Source organism: Sturnira hondurensis, unplaced genomic scaffold (genome assembly GCF_014824575.4).
Source record: "Sturnira hondurensis isolate 20B ecotype Veracruz unplaced genomic scaffold, ASM1482457v3 Scaffold0004136, whole genome shotgun sequence".
Classification (NCBI taxonomy): domain Eukaryota; kingdom Metazoa; phylum Chordata; class Mammalia; order Chiroptera; family Phyllostomidae; genus Sturnira; species Sturnira hondurensis.
In genome coordinates this window covers 48,591,472-48,611,573 of record NW_028076767.1, presented here as the reverse complement: position 1 = coordinate 48,611,573, position 20,102 = coordinate 48,591,472, and the positions used below count along the sequence as shown (strand labels likewise).

General features: G+C 38.6%; 1 protein-coding gene across 1 annotated transcript in view; it reads left to right on the top strand.

The window, feature by feature from the left end:
• CSRNP3 (cysteine and serine rich nuclear protein 3) overlaps window positions 1-20,102 on the top strand; it is a 90,301-nt gene that overhangs the window by 50,513 nt on the left and 19,686 nt on the right. The window contains exon 3 of the mRNA XM_037044559.1: window positions 13,101-13,360. Within this exon, the coding sequence (XP_036900454.1) occupies window positions 13,101-13,360 (260 nt within the window). The remainder of the gene's footprint in view (window positions 1-13,100; window positions 13,361-20,102) is intronic.

The window sequence follows — 20,102 nt, the reverse complement described above, 5'->3', positions numbered from 1 at the left end:
CCACCAGCGCAGAGCCAGACGGTGGCGAATGTGAGTCTCATTTACCGTTTCATGACCTTGAATCAGAACAACTGCGAGCTTCCATTTTCTCTTCCACAAAATCAAGATTAAGATATCCCCCTTAGACTGCAATGTTTCATACAGGTACTTTTCATCTCGTATTCACAATTGTAGCCCTAGGACTTTGCACAGTTCCCAATATGTGTGTCACGTATCTGTCAGATATAATATTATGTCAGATACTCAGTGTCCAAACTGTACCAGGAATAAATGTAAGAACAAAAAAAGTGAAGTGCAGAATACTGTACATTTAAAGTGCAGAGTAAAGCATTTTAATTGTAAAACCCTTGTCTCATGAGACTAGTCACTGCCGATAAATAGTTAACACCTATTGATCTCTGTATCTCAAGCACTCTGCTGCTTTATTTAAATGATTCATGTGTATTCAAATGATATGAGTGATTTATTGATTTATTTATTTTTACTTAGCAAACACTTACATAGTAATGCTTTACAAGTACTAATTTACTTAAGCCTTGTAACAACACTATGTAGTAGGTATTATTTTTACAACCGTTTTGTGCATGAGGCAGAGTGAAATTAAGTTTTCCAAGGTCGCACAGCAAGTAAATGGTAGAATCAGGATTTTAGTTCCGTGCCTTGGCTCCAGAGTTCATGTTTATAAATTCTATTTCGTCACAACATTTCTAGGAAATTTCAGATAAAGAAACGAGGATTAAGTAACTGACCTCATGTGGCAATGAACCTACTGGTGTGTCATTAGGATTTATAGCTCCAGGCCACAGGCACTCTGGTAATAAAACTGCAGAGGCTTCACTGGTTTCTTATGCTGCTGCTAAGTGCTTCTAAGAATGAGGCCACTTGCTTTCTCTCTTCCTGTTTTAATAATGAAGCCAGATTGTCATTGCCACAATTCTAGATTTTGTTTGGGTTCTGGGAGCAGGTACTTGTAGAATGTAAGAAGAAAGCAGAAAGAGTATTAGAACATTCCAGAACTAAGAAAGGGAGACACTATACGTTGTCAGGATTAACAGCTTGAGCTATGGACTGACGCCATCTGCATTCAAATCAGGCTGTTCTGTTGCCAACTGTGAGGTGCTGGTAAAGTGCTTCACCTCCTAGAGACCTCGGTGCCATTTATCAATCTGGTACAGTTCTTCCTAACCAGACTATGATCATATTGATATGAGGATTCAAAAATTAGTAGCTATAAAGCACTAAAGAGAGGACCTTGGAACATAGTAAACATACAAATGAAATTTCACTAATAAAAGTGGTACTTTAAAATTATCCACTTCCTATGTACTAGTAGCTTTCCAAACATTTGTGATCACACCTCTATCACTAAAATTGGCATGCATACCAATATCCTCATTTTATGTATAAATTGCAAAGTATATTGCTGTGATGATATGTTCTGTGTAGTTTTAAACAAGGCCACAGAAATGATTCACCAAGTCCTAGTGTATCTCTCTCCAATACCCTGGAGCTTCCCTCGACACCCCAATCACTGTATTCCCTTCCCTAAAGAGTTCTTTGCTCGAAGGTACCTATGACCTCCTCCAGTCTTTCTCAGTTCCCGTGACATACTAAAGAAAAAGGGCGACTTCTGCTGAAGAACAGTAACGACATCCATTACCATCTGAGAATAGTAATAGTCCCTTAACTCTCCCAGTATTATTCACACACTCAACATTCTGTGTTATCTCTACAGAACCCTTTATCAAAGGTCAAAGGTCTGGTGGCCAAGGCAAAGCCTACCTTAAATTGATTTAGCTTTTCACTTTTTCCCCAGCTCTAAAGTCCAAGAGCATCTTTGGAGATTAAATTGGTTTCTATCAAGGGTCTGAGATGAATATTTTGCTTGTGCAAGTCCCTTAAGAATCAAATTTAGAGGCATCGAAGACTGTGTACATGAGAGGGAGGTCCAAGGAACGGGTTAATGGAGATGGCTGCGAGCCAAAATTCAGAATTTGAGTTTGCTCCAGATGATAAAAGAAACAAATCAGTTGTCAAGAAGTGATGCTCTTTAAGATGGAAGAAGCTGAATTCTGCTTTTCAAAAATACGGTGTACTCTTTATTCTGCTTATCTGTTTTTCTTTTCTATCCCAAGGAATATACACCTTAAATGTAGGGAAAAAAAGACAAAGAAACCCTTCCCTTATACATTCCAAACCTGGGGTTACTTTGGCTTTGAAAAAATATTTTTATAACAAATAACCCATTTATCATATGAGTAGCATAGAAAAAGGCAAACATAGATCCTTTGGGACTCTTTCTACGTGTCCAGAATGTACCTTAGGAGAAAAACATACATATATCACAGATGTGATAGGCGAGCTATTGCTGATACCGCTCGGTGGAACTCCTAAAATCACTCCAGAGGTCTTTAGATTGATTTTTCTCTTTGGGCAACATGTTTGCAAAGGGAAATATCCACGAGCTATGAAGAGACCTAGAGGAAAAATCCTGTACCTCACAGTAATAAAAATACCTCATTAAGCATTCTGTAAGAACTATTTTAGTTTGTAGACTCTTTCTGGGAAAAGATTATGTATGTATTTTTTAATATAGCTTACACATACTAAATGATGATTGTGACATCGTTTGCCATGATGTCATGGCTATGAAATCATTTTCCAAGTATTACAGTATTTAATAAATTATAAACCTATCAATCAATCTCATTTGTTTTTTAGAGACCTATGCATTGAATATTTACTCTCTGGTATACCATTCCAGGTTTCTGGGATATATGAATGCACAAAATAAATAAAAATTCTACTGGGGGACGGAATTCCCACATGTCCTCCTGAGGATGCCAAGAATGCACTAACCTGACCCCTCATACCTGAGCCAGTTCACATTGTGTTTGTAGCAAGCAACATTGAGAGATGAGGTAACGTCTCCTTCTAGGACAAAAAATAAAAACATAAAACAGGCTAGCTTACTCACTCATTGAAAAACAGTGGTTTCCCACACTCACTGTGCCTTCTGCACAATGCAAACCTACTGCGTGTGTAGTGTCCGTCTGCACCCCCCACACACACAATCGCCCCAGTAGAATTTGCGGGACGAAAAATACCGGCAAACACATGATGCTCGTGGCAGTTGATGTGCCGTGAATAATAAAGCAGTTTGTTCTGACCTGGGAAGCTCATGTCTTTTGCCCCATCCACGAAACATTAACAGGACAACTTTTTTGCTGTAGGGTAAATTCAGTCCTAGACATGACAGATCTCTGCCCTCATTCAATTTTCATTCCAGCCCACATTGTTCGGAGGTCAATAAAATTTTAACAATCCCCCTTGCTTATTTCTTCACCTTGTCTCAGGATTTCATCAGTTAGGCCTTTTTCCTATCGCTCATCACCACCCCCACCAAAAGAAGGGTGATCTGTTATAGAGTGTGCCTGTGTGTTATATTTCATAGGAAATTAATAAACTTTGAGCAGTGTGATTTTATTTTTATAGGACAGTCACTGCTCTAAGGCAAAGAAGACGATTTAAATACTAAGAGACAATTATTTTGTAGATCTATTACTAATGGATTGCTAAAGGCAGAAATTTCAGTCATGGTTTTTGCTGTCAGTCTACACCAATTAGTGATACTGTATCAGCAGGATTTCTGGTACCTGTGTCTCCAAACAACTGCTTGGGTTTTAAAGATGGGTTTACAAGCTCATTATTGATGGATTATATGGAGGTTTATTATGATGCCATCATTGGTGGGTTATGTCTGATCTTCTGGTATGTAAAATAGAGCATATTTCAAATGGTTTCTAATACAAAAGTTATATGTACCCTCTAACCATGAGGGTGATATGTTCTCTTCAATACATTTTTTTTTTCATTGAAAATTACCCCAGGAAAATAAAGTGTCTAGAAATTAGTGAGGAAAGAAGATACGTTGACCTTGAGGCTTCAGGGGAAAGCTGTCAAATGTCCTCTTATCATTTAAAATTAAGGAGAATATATTTAGGGAATGTAAATATTTATTTAGCCAATAGTTATATATTCATTCATGGAACTTAGTTAAATTCTTACCACATGAGTTCTAGGTGCCCAGCTGTATGCCTTTTGCTGAGGGTTCCCCAAGGGGTAAGATGCAGTCCCCAGCTTCCAGGTCTTACTTGAATGCTGGTAGAGAGACACACACTGATTTTTTCAATGTCAAGGCAAGGATGCTCTGGAAGTAGAGCACTCACCTTATCCTAAGGGTTGTATGAAAGGCTTTCTGGAGTTGACATTGAAGCTGAGTCTCAGTTTTATTTTTCTAATAGATATTGGGTAACAATTCCCTACTAGACGTGCTGTGTAAGCAATTTCTTTATTCATAGTTTGGAGAAGTATTAAACACAGACAATAAAAATTAGCACAAAGACTAAGCATATGGTCAATTAAAAATAGGTATGTTTGTAGAAAAATCATAGTGTGTCTTTGATTTAAAAGTGTATCTTTTTGTTTTTTATCATGCATTGAATAGTCATTGATTTTAATGAGTAATTCCCAGATTATTCATTGTAACCCTGGCTGCCCCCCTCCCACCTGCTACCCCAACATCTGCTTTCATCCTGACTCCCCATCGCCAGACTCCTTTTCAGAATTTAGAGTTTCTAACATATGGAGCCAGTAACACAGCATTGATTAATTTCTTCCTTTTCATATTGTTCAAGGATTTGTATTTTTATTGGACATAAATATAGTAAAGGTGTTTTCAGCTTAAGGATAAAAAGAGAAATCAAGCTTCCAGATTTCATCCTTCCTGACCAAATTCAAAGTTCAAGTGTGATATCTTTGACTGGGTCTTGCTCTCCAGGATGATGGGAGCTTAGAGCAGTTTTATCGCTCTCATTATTGAGGATTTTGTATTTGTTGCTTTTGTCATTAAGTGATGTTCTGACCTGGATATTATGATATATTAGGCTTGATGGGGCTGTATTGTTGCACCAGATGAAATGTGTGGGAAAGTCATTGAGCAGGTGGAACGTGCTATTTAATCCTTCTAACAGGAAGGCTCCTGGTGGCATTGAGAAAATGTGAAAAGCAGCAAAACTGGTTAGTAGAGCTGAAGAATAGCAAATGTCTCCTTCTGTCATTGTGAGGGACTTTTAATCAAATGGCCTGCCTCATGCAGCTTTATTTTGCATTGAGCCATTCCATGTCCTCCAAATATTTCTCCGATGGTGGTAATGAATTGCATTGCCCTCTCGGCTGTAAGAGCGCGGGGATTCTGCTGAGGAACCATATGGTTCCCATTTATTTTAATGTGTCTTTGACATCAGGAGAATTGCTGAGACAGCAGAGGAAAGTGCTTATACCTTGGACTGCAGCCAGAACTGCGATTATTTATGTTTAGTAACGACTACCCTTTTCCCCTATAAGTAATGGTATGTTCTTAAGATGATATCCACGTTGAGATTTTAATAAAATAAGAGTATAGGTTTATGTATTTTGAAAATAGCTATTACTTTAGTAGCAGTGAAATGCTGATTTTTAGCAAGGAGTTTTAGGGTTAAATTGCACATATGAAAGATTAAGGAAACAAGCTGGGAAGTAGGTGGTACTTATTTTCTCACACTTTTTATATGGTTTAACAGCGTCACCAAGATAGTAGTCTGCATATGTAATGCTTTCCATCTGTGATTTTTAAGGCATTTCATAAAGGTAATTACTGGTATCACTGATACTATTCCTGTGAGGTAGATAAACATAATTCTGAAAATATGGGTGCAGGAACTGAGAAATGCAGATGCTCATTATTATAATCTGTATAATGGATCTTAGCAAATATTAGAATTCAGGTTTTAATTGATTATATTATTTTGCAATTTATCATTTTCTCTGTATCAGGACCGAACAGTATTTTTCTCTAATCCATTAGTTCCATGATATGCTTACAATGAAGAAGCATTTTTTAAAGTGAAAAGACAATGAAATACCTCAGTAATTATGTATGTTCCATATGTAAATGTTAACAGTAACTGTAGAAATCTTAAGGATTCCATGGGAAAGAGTAATGTTATCTAAAGAAAGGTACAGAGTGTGAAAAGTGAAAGAGCTGGTAACATTGATCTGTAAAATGGTTCTTACCAGCAATAATATCAGATGGCTAGATATATGAGTATATATGGAACAGGAAAACAGTTGCCAACTATGAGCCTGCTTTTGGCAGAACTGATTAGAATACAGGGTGTAGATTTAGCAAAATATTTTGATATTACATTGTGTTTCAAAATATTTTGCTCAGGGATCTTAATGTATAAACTCTATTTAAGTGATGTGTCTTACAAAGACAAAACTGAGCCAGAAGGAAGACTACATGTGAAACACAGAATTGGAACACCAAAATTCTTGATGCCTAGTACTATAAATTTGATGGATGGATGAACTGATGAAAAAGGAGAATTAGGATGAAAGTCAGTAGACAACTCAGTTGTATTACTATTTTAATCTGTAGCTCAGTCTAAACTTGTTTTAGTTTAACAACTCACCATCACCAATGGTAATTGCATGTTATGTTGAAGGCCAGGACTTTCTGTAGCCATATCATGTTCCATGGGAACGTCAATTTAATGTAAGATATAGGAGGCCTAGTCCTAAGTCAATTATATATTAAGATTATATGTAAAATAGAACATGTTTTCTTTTTTAATTTTTGCTTTTTCAGTTTCTCAATTTCAATTTTATAACATTAAAATATAGTATTTGTTCCTTGTGTCCTAATAAGGGTAAAAACAAAATGACTCCCTTTACTCCCCACCTTTTTTCAAAAATTACTGACAAGAATTAGAAAGTGTAGGGAGCACCGTTAATAAGTTGAAATGTGTAGATGAAAAATAGCTAGTTCTGAAAATGGTTACTCTTTGTGAGTTAATCATTTTGATTATTTATGACATCAAAGCTGGAAGGTCATAGTTTACACTTGATTTTTAGATGCAGCTTTCTAAATGTACATCAGAATCCTGGGTGGTAAACCTTACTTTTTTTCAAGCTGAGAATTGCAAAGAGATGATTGTGCTTTTCATGTCAAATTCAGCGTGCAGTGTGCCGTGCAGCCTGGGTTGGAGCTGTCTGGTGGAGTCAGGAGAGAGCTGGTTTCCTCCAGGCAGCTCTCTCGCTTGCTAGTGAGATGCAGCCGACAGACGGAATGGGTGCCGACGTGACATGCATGTTTATGATCCAAAACAAAGCTTTAGTCATCCAGCCTCAACGGTCATCTTTTATATTATTTCTATTCTTGCTAAATTTTTTTTTGTTTAAATTCATATGCATTACTTGTACATCTCTTGATAGAATACTTATTATTTCACATACTCTTATATGAGAGGGTTTATTTTTGGTTTTGTTTTTATACACTAGTGACTTAAACAAAAGAGTGTCATCTTAAATTATTTCATTCAGAAGCTGCAATACACGAAAGATGTTATTAGTCCTGAGGGCAAGGCATCTTGAACATTTTGAAAGAATGGAAAATACAGCGAAATGGTTAAACTACCTAATTTTGTCTAATTTTTGCCTTTCGTTCACCCAAGCCCCAAGAGGACCAGTCTTTTGGCATCTCTCCCACTGTGATGACTTACAACTGGCCTGAACACCTCACTTGAGCAAAACAACAAAAGACACAATTGGGGCAATGATATGCAGGAAACTTGAGGGTGTAAGTTAATGGAAAAGGAATGACAATTAAAACAAGGATGGCCCTGTCTGGTGTAGCTCAGTGGATTGAGCGCAGGCCCGCAAACCAGATGATCGCAGTTCGATTCCCAGTCGGGGCACATGCCTGGGTTGCAGGCCAGTTCCCAGCAGGGGACACATGAGAGGCAACCATACATTGGTATTTCTCTCCCTCTCTTCTTCCCTTCCCCTCTAAAGATAAGTAAATAAAATTTATAAAAATAAAATAAAACCAGGATGAATTGCTTTCTATATTAAACTAAACTTCATTTTCAAAGGAACTACTACTGTATTTCTAAGTTCTTAGATAGATTTTCGCTCCTCACTTACGGTGAAGATTTGAGACCATGTAGGTGACACCCTCACCAAGAGGGGCAAACCCTGTAAGTCATGTCGAGGTTGATAAAATGTGAGAATGTGATCAAAGGAAATTTGCAGAAGTCCCTTGTAAAGATTAGGATTTTTTTAAGGTTTAATAATTTTAACCATTGGAAACTGACTTACTATCTAAGCTATTAGGCTGACTTCTAGATTAAGTAATTCCTGATAAAAGTAGATTTTTGGTTTGTAAGCTACACCTAAATACTTCATTAGTCGATTTGATCTTGGTTTATTCTTCAAAAGGTAAGAGACAACATGCACACTTTCAGAGCCTCTGATTAATTTGGTCTGCATGTTTAAAAACACAAGTTTTAATAGCCCAGAATTTACCAAAATAAACAAGTTAATTTGAGTAACCTTACTTTGCTTCTAAGAAACTTCTCCCAGATAAATGAAAAAAACTCCAAATACAGATGAACAAATCACTTGATATTTTCCTTTTGTGCACAGCAATAGGAGAGAGAAGTATACTACTGACTTTAGACCCAGATAGTAGAGTTACTATGTCCCATAATTTAGCTCCTGTTTAACATCAGCCTGGATCATGAACTCTCAATTTCCATGCGCCAAATTTAGTGCTAAAATACTTAGCTTTGTTTACTGCTGTCCACCTTCCTGGTTATGCCAGGGTATCACTGATAGTTGTGGGTACAGAAAGGAACAGGTGTGCACTGAGGGTGACTGGCATGCTGTGCCCACGTGAGATCCAGGCTGCACTGTGGGGGGACCAGTGATCTGGAATCCGGACTTCAATCTGACAGGCCCACATCCATGATGGCCCCTGTACGTGCCGAGAAGGCAGTTTCAGATGACATGATACCCACTAGCCACATTCACTAATGGCTAAAGTATACACTCAAAACACATTTGATTATTTTTAGTAAGAAATACAGTGAATGAGTCAAGTCGTCAGTCTTATTGACTTGAAAGTATTTTCCAATTTATATGAACAGAGTGGTCTCTGAGTGGAAGTGGAGCAAAATCAGCTGAATTTTCATAGAGTTCAGTGGAAGTCTACTCTGCTGCCCTGATACCCTTCCTCCCCTCTGTGGGATCAGAATATTCCGAATATTGGCATCATCAACACACTGGCTCACCCAGGTGGCCCTGGAAACACAATGGCCCCATTTCTAGTGTTGCCTTCCATTTTTAATTCACTGTCCATGAACTTGATACATAATTTGTGATACAGATTATTTTATTTTATCTAATTAAATTCATACCCTGGCATTATGAATGAGTTAGTTTCCCAATTTTCCATTCATTTCTAAAGCATTTTTGGGAGTATAACTTCTTTCAATAAACTAATATCAGTTACTGTGAAATTTATTTTTTAATTCATAAAGACCAACATTATCTTCATAATATGTGATCATTTTACAGTAGCACCAGTGTGCCCTAATCTGGTAACCATAATGGTGTTCCCAAGAGCTGTGTCCTAGGCAGTATATGTTGAGCCCTATTGCATTAGATACTTCTGCTTCAGGGAAGGGAGGTGGTAACTGTGAATGGGATAAAAGAAAAGGGTCAGAAAGACACACACAAAAAATAGTATTGTGCATGGCAACAGACTAATTATTCTTTAGAGCAATGATGAAACACGCTTTCTCCTCCCCCCTTTTTTCTTGCTCTTGACCTCTCAGTAGTAAACTGAACACTAACTAAACTCTCTAGAAAGGCAAAGTTGAGTTCAGTTGTTCTACAAGGGCACAAATGACTACATAGGTACATTGGGAAGGTTTCGGATTCCCGAAGGCAGATGTGTTGAGTGAATGTGTCTGTTTTTCCCAGGCTTGAAGAACACAGAATCTTTTTTGATGACTTCATTTTGTGATGTTAGTCAAATTGGAGCCTGGAGGGAGAAGATAGCCCAGAAAGACCATTCTAGTGTTCTAATTCAATCCAAAGGTGGTTCGTAAAGTTGATCTTACAGTTTTCAAAGCCTTCCATCTAAAAATATTTTGTAGGCTTTTTAATTATCCTTTTGGCAGTGCTATTTATAATATGCAAATGCTAAAACAAGCATAAGCACAGGCTTGACTTTGCAAACCCTTGTGCAGTAGGAAGCAGAACAAAATCTAGCACAATTCGATAATGCTGGCAACTCCAAGAGCCCAGGTAAAGGGCCCCTGCTCTGCTGTTAGAAAATCCTCTCTAAAACGAGTTTTTGAAAAGGATAATCTGTTTTTTTTAGAAAATGGTGGGGCAATACATTCATGCAGAAGGTTCAAGTGTTCTTATAATCTAAAAGTATAGGTACAAGATCTAAATAAATTTCCTTTTTAAGAAGGGAATTTGTCTAGAGTACTGTGAATTGTCTGAGAAGAAATAAGTAATAAAATTGTCAGAGGTGTTTACAATAATTACCTTAAATTAGTACATTAATTTTCTTCTTATCTGTAAATGTATGGCCTTGAAAGATAATGGCTTCAGGACATCATTTCTATGACACCAGGGGTGTAAAGATTGAAGGTTATCACCCCAAAACCAGAAAAGCTCTAGCCTGCCGTAAGGGGTGACAGATGAGGTTGTCTGATTACTTATGCAGATTGTTGAATTTTTCTTTCTAGTTAGTGGCAAAACTAATCTTAAACCTAAAAGCTCCCAGTCTGGTGCTGTATTATATGGTAATCTTTTACATTTTTTACAAATTCTTTTCTTTTTTGAGATGATATAAACATATAGTTCTGAAGCAGATCGGAGTTTTTAAATCAAAGTTGAAAACTGTTGCTGCGCCGGAAGTACACATTGCAGTGACCATACACATAAATATTATAGATGGGAGAATCACATGCACATTTGAAAGCATTTGCTTTCCAGCAATCTCCTTGGGAGAAATACGACAGTAGGGAGGAGGGGAAGTTGGGAAAGGTAAATTCCTGCCCACATGTCATATTTCTCTCAGTCTGTACTCTTCAGAGTCTGTTCACTGTGTCTGAGCTTCTCATCACTAGAAATGAAAGTTTCATGGTCACAGATCACCATCTGGTTTATTCTCCAGTGTATCCAGATGTCTAGTGCCTGGCACATAGTAGGCCCTTGGTTTGTACTTACTGAATAAATAAATCTATGAAATGAGATCAACCATAGCAGCCTCTCTGTACTTGGATTGAATATTTGGTGGGGCAGGGTGGGAGAATGAGAAAGTAAAACCTTGAGCTCACCTGGAAAAAGATTCTTATATAAATCCAACGTGATATTGTAGTCTCTCTCTTTTATAATTGCTTACTCAACGCTACAAATCAAAATCATCTCCAAAGACAGTAACAGTTAACATCTCTCAGCTTTATGCAACTCCCTTAGAATGGCTTCAGCTCTCACTGTGACATGATGTTTGAAATCCTAGGCTCAAGAATAACAAATCCCAACTTCATACTGGGTTATATGACCTTAGCCATGTTGTTTGACCTTTGATGACTCGGCTTCTTCAAAATGGAGACTTCTTCAGTAATATCAACCGAAGGAGTTGTACAGATAAAATTAGATAACTTGTGTGAAGTTCTTTGCATAATACAGAACTTGGAAAGTACTCCATAAATGTTACTTTATATTATTTTTTGCTATCCAAGGATTTCTTCTCAGTGCATTGTTTCTTCTTGTTTGTTGTTCTATTTGAGCATGTTTATTATTTTACTAGTGTTGCTGTAACAAAATGCGACCAACTCAGTGGCTTAGGACAACAGAAATTTCTTGTCTCACAGTTCTGAAGACTAGAAGATCAAAGTCAAGATTGGCTGGGCCATGCTCCCTTTGCAAGTTGTAAGGGAAGACCCCTTCCTGGCCCTTTCTGGTAGCCCCAGACATTCCTTGGCTTCGGCAGCGTAATCCCCACCTCTAGCCATCCTCACACAGGCTCCTCCCTTGCTGTTTAGATCATCCTGCTGTGTGCATCTGTGTCCAAATGTCCCCTTTGTACCTGGACACCAGGTGTATTAGGTTAAGTCCTACCCTAAAGAAGTCTCTGTAACTGGATCACCTCTGTAAAGACCGTATTCCCCAATAAGGGTACATTATGGGGTGCTGAGGGGGAGAGTTTCAACATATTGGGGGGATAGGTGAGCACAATTCAAGCAAAACAGGATGATTCTATATATTTCAATTCATTGTATCCTTTCTTACCCAGTGAAGAAATATCATATAATACCGCACCAGACTGGGAGCTTTTAGGCTTAAGATTAGTTTTGCCACTAACTAGACGGAAAGAAATCCCTCAAATTCTGCAAGCCTAGGTCACTTCACCCTAAAATAAAAGGGCTGGGCTAGACGGCATCCAGCATGTCTTCAACTCCAAAAGGCCCTGGTTACAATGTGTGCCTTTCTTTGTGTTAACTACAGTGCGTATCTCCCCCCTCCACGATGCTCTGTGTATCCCGATGTTGCCGTAACTAATATAAAATGTCCCATGGCATTTCCAATGGTCTCGATGCCACTTGATGAAAATCCCACTGTCCATAAGGCTGGTGAGAAAGATTCACATCAAATAAAAGCTTTTTTTAGATTTAGATTGTAAAAATATCTAAACAGTGCCAGTGAACTTTTTTTGTGATTTTTTTTTTTTTTTTTTTTGCTTCTTGGAGTTTTCTAAAATTTTTCAATATACATGTATTTTATGCCAGGTGCCCTCAATATAAAAATAAGATCCAAAATGTGAAGGTTTGTAGTGTGTGTCTTTTCTAATTATAGTATGATACAACTTACTTGAAAACCATAAAACCCAAATGTCAGGGGTTAGGGGAAATGAAAAATCAAATTCTGCTACTAATTCATAGACTACTGGCAACTTTCCTAAAAGTTGGTTTAGACTACTACTATTTATAGGACTCAAAAGGGCTCCTCCACTACAGCTAGAAAAAGATTTAAGAAAAGAAAGAGCAATCTGGGCTAACTCTGAGATAATGCCATTTCTTGTGTCTCCCAGTCAGAAACAATTAAGTAAAGATTCAGGTGACAGTTTCTAACGCTTCACCTCATCTAAAAACTGCTGCCCTAGGTCTTCACTGTGTCGTTTCCTTCTCTTCCAGCTTCCTCCATTCTCAAAAGAGAGAAGCGGCTACGGACGAAGAATGTGCACTTCAGCTGTGTCACCGTGTACTACTTCACCAGGAGGCAAGGCTTCACGAGCGTGCCCAGCCAGGGCGGCAGCACCCTGGGCATGTCCAGCCGCCACAACAGCGTGCGCCAGTACACTCTGGGCGAATTTGCCCGAGAGCAGGAGAGGCTCCACCGGGAGATGTTACGAGAACACCTCAGGGAGGAAAAGCTGAACTCTTTAAAACTAAAGGTAAACTGCATCTGAAACTCACTGTTTGCCAAACCCCACCTCCTTTCTTCAATTTGGTTGCATTAACCATTTTCCTACTTATATTCACAAGCCAAACTGGGTGTTTTACACAACAGACTGCCTGCTGAGGCTTTTTTAAAAAAAGATTTTATTTATTTATCTTCAGAGGGGAAGGGAAGGAGAGAAGGAAGGAGAAATATCAATGTATGGTTGCCTCTCATGGATCCGCTGCTGGGAACCTGCCTGCAACCCAGACATGTGCCCTGACTGGGAATCAAACTACAATCCCTGTTTTTGCAGGCCCGAGCTCAGTCCACTGAGCTACATCAGCCAGGGCCTTTTTTTTTTTAAAGCAAAAACAATATAGTGTCTTCTCTGAAAACAATGTGGAAACTTTACCTCACGTTGTTTATTCATAATTCACTTTATAAATGTATATTATTGAGCAATGCTAGGTTGTAGACGTGCTTAGGCTAGGGCTAACTGATATCAAAATAGATAGGATCCCTTTCCTCCCAGAACTTACATATTAATAGGAAAGAAAAATATTAGTTGTGTAGACAAAGTAGGATCACAGCTTCATAAAGTAATATGAAGGAGAGCTACAAAGTGCCCTGAAAGTGTATGAAGGAATTGACGTGATCCGAAGGTCAAAGAAGGTGTCCTCCAGGAAATAACAACTGACCTGAAATCTGAGCAGGGAGCTGGGCGCTAAGGGCTGGCAAGCATGGGTCAGGCAGCAGGAGGACCGGGCGCAGCCTTGTGGCAGGAGGAAGGAAGTACAGTGAGCACACGGAGGCCCGTGTGGCTGGAGCTGAGGCAGAAAGATTGGAGTGGCGTGGAGGAGTTGGGATAGGGCTTTGTAGATCATGTGAAAGCATTCCTTTTCTCTCTTCATCCTAAGGCCATCAGGAATAATCCAAGAGTTTTCAGCATGGGAGTGGGTGCCATGATGTGAGGATATTTTTGGAGTAGAAAGAGCCATGTTGTGGTAGGAGGTAGGGGGTGGCATGTGGAGTTAGACCGGGTGAGAGGCTATTGCAATGGTCCGGGGGAAAGATAATGGTAAGTGAGATTAGATGGATGGTAAGGGAGATGAAAAAGGATGGACTGAGGGAGAAATTTAGGAAGGCAAATCCACAGTCCTTGATGGTGCATGGGTTCAGAAGGAAAACAATGACTCCTAAATGTCTGGCTTACAAAAGTGAATGGGTTGTGGGTGATAGTCCCTTTGTCTATGACAAGGATATGACAGGGAATGCAAGAATAGGTGCAGCTTGGGTCTGGGGCTGTTTGGGGGGGGCGGGGGATAGATGATGAGATCATTTTGGACATACTGATTTTCAGAGAATCTCTAGTTTTTAAAGAGATGTCAGGGAGTTATCCCATAGAGATACCTATTCTTTGGCCACATTAGAGATTAAGTCAAGAGAAACACAGCTCAGAAAACTTTCATCAACCAAAGGCACTTTTTATATTTGCATTGATTCATCAACCTATCACTTTATAGGAAATGCTCCCCCATCATTATCTAATGACAAAAAAAAATCTTTGCAGGTCATCCAGAGTACTTAATATAAAGGGTTACTCTTTACATCGCTGAAGCACCGTAAGCATACCTTTGTTACTTGTGTCTTTAGTTTCCAGTGTAAAGTCAGTTGGCAAAAGTGTCACGTGTGTTTCAAAAGACCTTGTTTTCATGCATTTTGCAATTCATCTACATGCCTTGCTCCCAGTTGCAGAAGACATCAGTTACTTAAATTAAACTGGATACAATCAACCAAGAGCATGTTTCACATTTCCTTTGGAGGCATTTCTGACAGATTTCCTTGAAATTCCCTTAAGATTTTTTTATAACAATCCACTGCTAATGTTGTTCTTGTTCATGATTACCTTACCTATAGCTTAATTTAATAATAATTTTCAGATTTGCTTCTGAAACCTACCCCCTGCCTTTCTGATGCACTGCAAACCAACAATGCCCCTACCCAAAGAGAGAAGTCATTCTTCAAACTCGAATATTAGAGGAACAGTAGTAATCACTGCCATTCATTCAGTGGTTTTTATTTGCCAGGCATTTTGTAAGTATTATTTAATTTTATCCTACCAAAGACCCCAGTGGAATAGGTACCTTATGTGACTGTGTATACAACTAAAGATAAAGAAGCATAGAGATATTATATTGCCGACTCGCTAACAGAAAACTGGTTATGTTATTGAATTACTTCCTCTTCTAAAATTAATTGATTAGCCCCTATAGGCATTGGGAAAGACAGTCTGTGTACCTATGGGGAGTCGTCCCTATCCGAGGTCTAGTACTGTGTGCAGTAGTGTTTAACAGCTGGGGAGCTATAATTCTCTCTGAAAACCAGAAGATTTATTGTGGTGAACTTTGAAGCACATTTTACATGTGATGAATATTAGGGGGAGCCACACAATGCAGGGACCTTCCTCCACATCAGGCTGTGATATATTCTGTTACTGTAATTTGTATTCAGCTACTTGTACACCTTTTTTTATACAGGCTGAAGAAGAAAAGAAGCAAAAATAGCATTCTATTATTGATTCTTCTTTTTCATCATGCTTAGTGTTGCAACTTGGAGAGTCAATCATCCCAGTGGGTGTCAGTCTAGGTTTGTCGTTGATCAGTGCAGAAGTGAAAATATGCAGCTGTCTCTTTTGGTGAAGGTATAAACAAAAATGATCTGGATAGCGTAGCTTCTTCCAAATGAATACCAAGCAAGATGATACTGGGATTCTAGGGTGATGGGATCTTAGCCTCACTGTACTGCAAGTATTCAGAAACCTGCATCACATGAACCTGATAAAATATCACAGCAATACAACAATGTGGACCAATTTCCTAAAAAAAAAAAGCCTGAGGAGAATTAATGGAAGAAAACTTTTGTGTGTGTGTGTATGTGTGTAACATATATGTGTATTATTTACATATACAGGGTCTGTCTGGAAAATGTCTAGCCATTGTTAATATAACAAGAACAGTTTCTGTGATGTGGATGTAACCTGGCAGCCAGGGAGAGTGGACTGGAGTGCGCGTGTATGAACGATGATGACTTTACTGTAGTAATCAGTGGGGGTGGGACGTGCCATTGAGTGAGCATGTGTATGGTGTGGCTTTTGCATTCAAAATGACTGAGTGAGTAGAGCAATGAATCTGCCTCAGATTTTGCATGAAGATTGAACATTCCTATGTGGAAGCTGTTTAGGCGATTCAGAAGGCCACAGCTATGGGCAACTGGTGACTGGTGGCTTCATCATGACAGTGCGCCTGCGTGTGCATCACGTCTCGTGCCGAGTGTCTTGGCAAAACATCCAATCACCCAGGTGACTCAGCCTTCCACTACAGCCCAGACACGGCACCCTGTGACTTCTGGCTTTTCCCCAAATTAAAATCACCCTTGAAAGGGAAGGGATTTCAGGCCAACCATCAATGAGATTCAGTAAAATACAATGGGGCGGCTGATGGTGATTCCAACAAAGGATTTTGCGGGGTTTTGAACAGTGTCAGAGAGGCTGGGAGAACTGTGTGAAGTCCCAAGGTGTCTACTTTGAAGGCAACTGAGGTGGCGTTGTCCTCCATACAAGGTTTCTTATAGCTTGTATCTTCTTCAATAAATGTCCCTATTTTTTTCACAATACATTGCTGGATACTTTTGGACAGACTATATGTATATATAGACTATATGTATGTATGTGTGTGTGTATATATATATATATATATGTATATATGTATATATAGTCTGTGGGTATATATAGTGGGTACATATATACATGTATACTCACCCATACATACATATATAAAAATTCAAATATATTATTTTTATTGCATTTTTCCCATTACCATTTATCCCCCCTATAACCTCCTTTGCCTCCACCCACCTCCCACCCCTCTGCAATTTCCAAACTGCTGTCCATGTCCATGAGTTCTTTCTACTTTTTCTTTTTTGCTCGAGTCCTTATGTTTTACTTCATCTAGTATATTAATGTTTATGATTTTTGAATATTGACTCTGCTGGTTTAGATACCAAAAATCTAAAATGAACTGTCCAAAAATTTTCTGATACTTGAAATTTTCATACTTTTAATATGAATAGCATTTGTTTTGAAATATAAACCCCTCTGAGGTAAGTAGCAAAATAAACAACTAAATCAATTTTGTTATTTTCATTGGGGCAGCAGAAAAGTCACCAGCACAGGAAGGAGCCCGAAGGGTTGCTGAAAGCCAGGGTTGTTGAAAACACACTTTGCCACTCTGGTTTTTCCGGGAGGAGTTCGTCAGTGGGAGGCGATAAAGAGAAGGCAGCCTCTGGCAAGAGACAACGCCTTTCCAAACTCCTCACTATGGAGACCAGGAAAAACACCACGGGGAATTTGCTGGGCTTGGAGCTGCGGAGTTTCCCCCCTACTTATCTGAGAACCAGCAGCCCGAAAAGAGGAAAGAGAAGTTTCTCTTCTCACTGTGCCTCCGTTTCTTTCTAGGGTGTCCTCTGGGTTCCAAACAGAGCACCCAGTGTATACAATGAATGGCACTTCTCCCAGTGGGGTCTTAAAGTGGAAAATTCGTAAAAAGATAGATACACACTTCCTGGTGTTTCTTTATAATACATATTTTGAGAACAAATTAAGAATAGAAACTAATTTTTCATTGTAAAATATCTTACTTGGTAAATCATCTCTTAAATTATGAGATAGATAGATTGAGGAAAAATATGTGCAATTAGATTTGTAGAACAAACTTATTTTTATTTTGGAGGTTCGTGTTCCAAACATTGTCTAAAAACAATTAATAAAGAAAGTTGATTAATAAAATACATGTTCCTAAAAGACATAACTACCTTTAGATTCCTAAATGACAGATCATAGTTCTTTTTCTCTGTCAAGCTCATTCAGATCTGTCAGACTCTTCACAGCAATCAATGCAGTTATCTGAATACTATATTCTATTGCAAATTAAGTGCTTAGGTTTCATCCTCTGCACCACACTGTTGAACAATTGCATAAGCCTTTATTCACGTTTCACACTCATCTGTAAAATGCATTAGGCAGCCACTCGCACATTTCAAAGGGCCTTGGCTTTCCAATTGCCTTTGGGTTATATCTTACTGGATTCTACTACCCTCTTCTAGGAAATTTAATTCAGCTCTCACAGCTTCGACGGCCCCTCCTTCTCAGTGTTTTTGCAAACTTAATTGTTCTCCTTTCTGAGATCAAGGCTATCTTCAATCTGGTATCATTTCCAATGGCTTTCCAGGGTTATTCACTCTTCTCAATTTCTTGGTCATGTGTTCCTTGAAGAATACTTGATTGTTTGCACTCTTTCCTCATAAAAAGAGTTGCCAGATGGTAACTCTACCTTTAATCATCAACCTTTAAAAAGTCTCTATCTAAATCTTCTTCCCCCCAAATCTTGCACTTATGCTTGGGTTTTACTCCTTTAGTGACTTACCCATGCAATGATACAGTTCTTCATGTTCACCCCAGCCATGTCCCCTTGTGTCCCTTCAACAGTTCTGTGATTTGACTAACCTGAAGGTAAAGATCCTAAATACCCCAGGAAATGTAAAGGGTTAGAGGTTTGTGAGAGATGGGAGACACAGGCTATTATCTCAAACCTATACTTTCCAAATTTTTGGATGTGCTTTTTAACTATTTCCCCATCCTACAGTTCTTTACCGAATGGCTTAAAGTCTATTGTCATGGTATTTTTAACACCACTTATCCCTACAGACGTTCTCTGTTAAATACCATAGAGATTACTGAAGAGCATACTTGCTGCCTTTGCTTTGAGAATACATCCCCAAATGAACACCTGGTCCAACACCAAATGGGGAACTAATACCCCAAGTATGTCCCATGTCATACGCACAATCTATTTTGACAAGGACAGAGAAAATGTGCTTAAGCAAAGTGATGGAGACTGAGAGACTGGCCATCAGCCCCGGGCAAATGGAGTATATTTAAAAATATGTTCTTTCATAATGTTTCTGGTATTTTAATTTAAATGGAACAATTAAGCATATTTAATAAAATCTTTACATGCTTCATATGTAATAAACATGGGTTTTAAAGTGGAAAAAGTTTTAGTCTGAAACCAATTGAGCTGATTCTGCTGACTAAAATGGGAGGTGCATCCAGTGGTATACTAGAGCCAGGTTGCAAAAGGTGCTCACTAAAGTATATTGGATACCTGACATATCTCCCCAACGGTAGCCTACAATCTGCCATGACGGAGTATTATTCACACCATGGGCCTTGACAAACATAACAAGTAGATGTCCCTTCTTAAAGAGAAAAACCCAGCTGCTAAATATTTACCAGCGCACTGTTGGATTTATTTGACTTATCAGCCACTGCTAAAGAAAGCCCTGTTTGTCTAAACCAGAAAGGAAGATAAAGGAATGTATGAAAAATTTATGGGTCTTATATGTTGATATTATTCTTCTTTCTGGTGTCTTTTGTGGTGATATGTAAGCCACGTACTCATTGAAAATTCTGGTTGTTAAAATTCCTGTAAGGTGACAAAAAAACCAAACATTCCCGGTTCATTGAGGCATAATTAAATTGGTTCCAGTTTGCCACCTGCATTTAACAACTAATGAACTGAAGAATTATATTGTAAGATTTGACTGAGTAGCCAAATGATACGAGACCTGCTTTTTGAGATAGCCCATTCCATTTGTGCAGTTTCCATGGTTAGAAAGTTGTTCTTTACATGGACCAA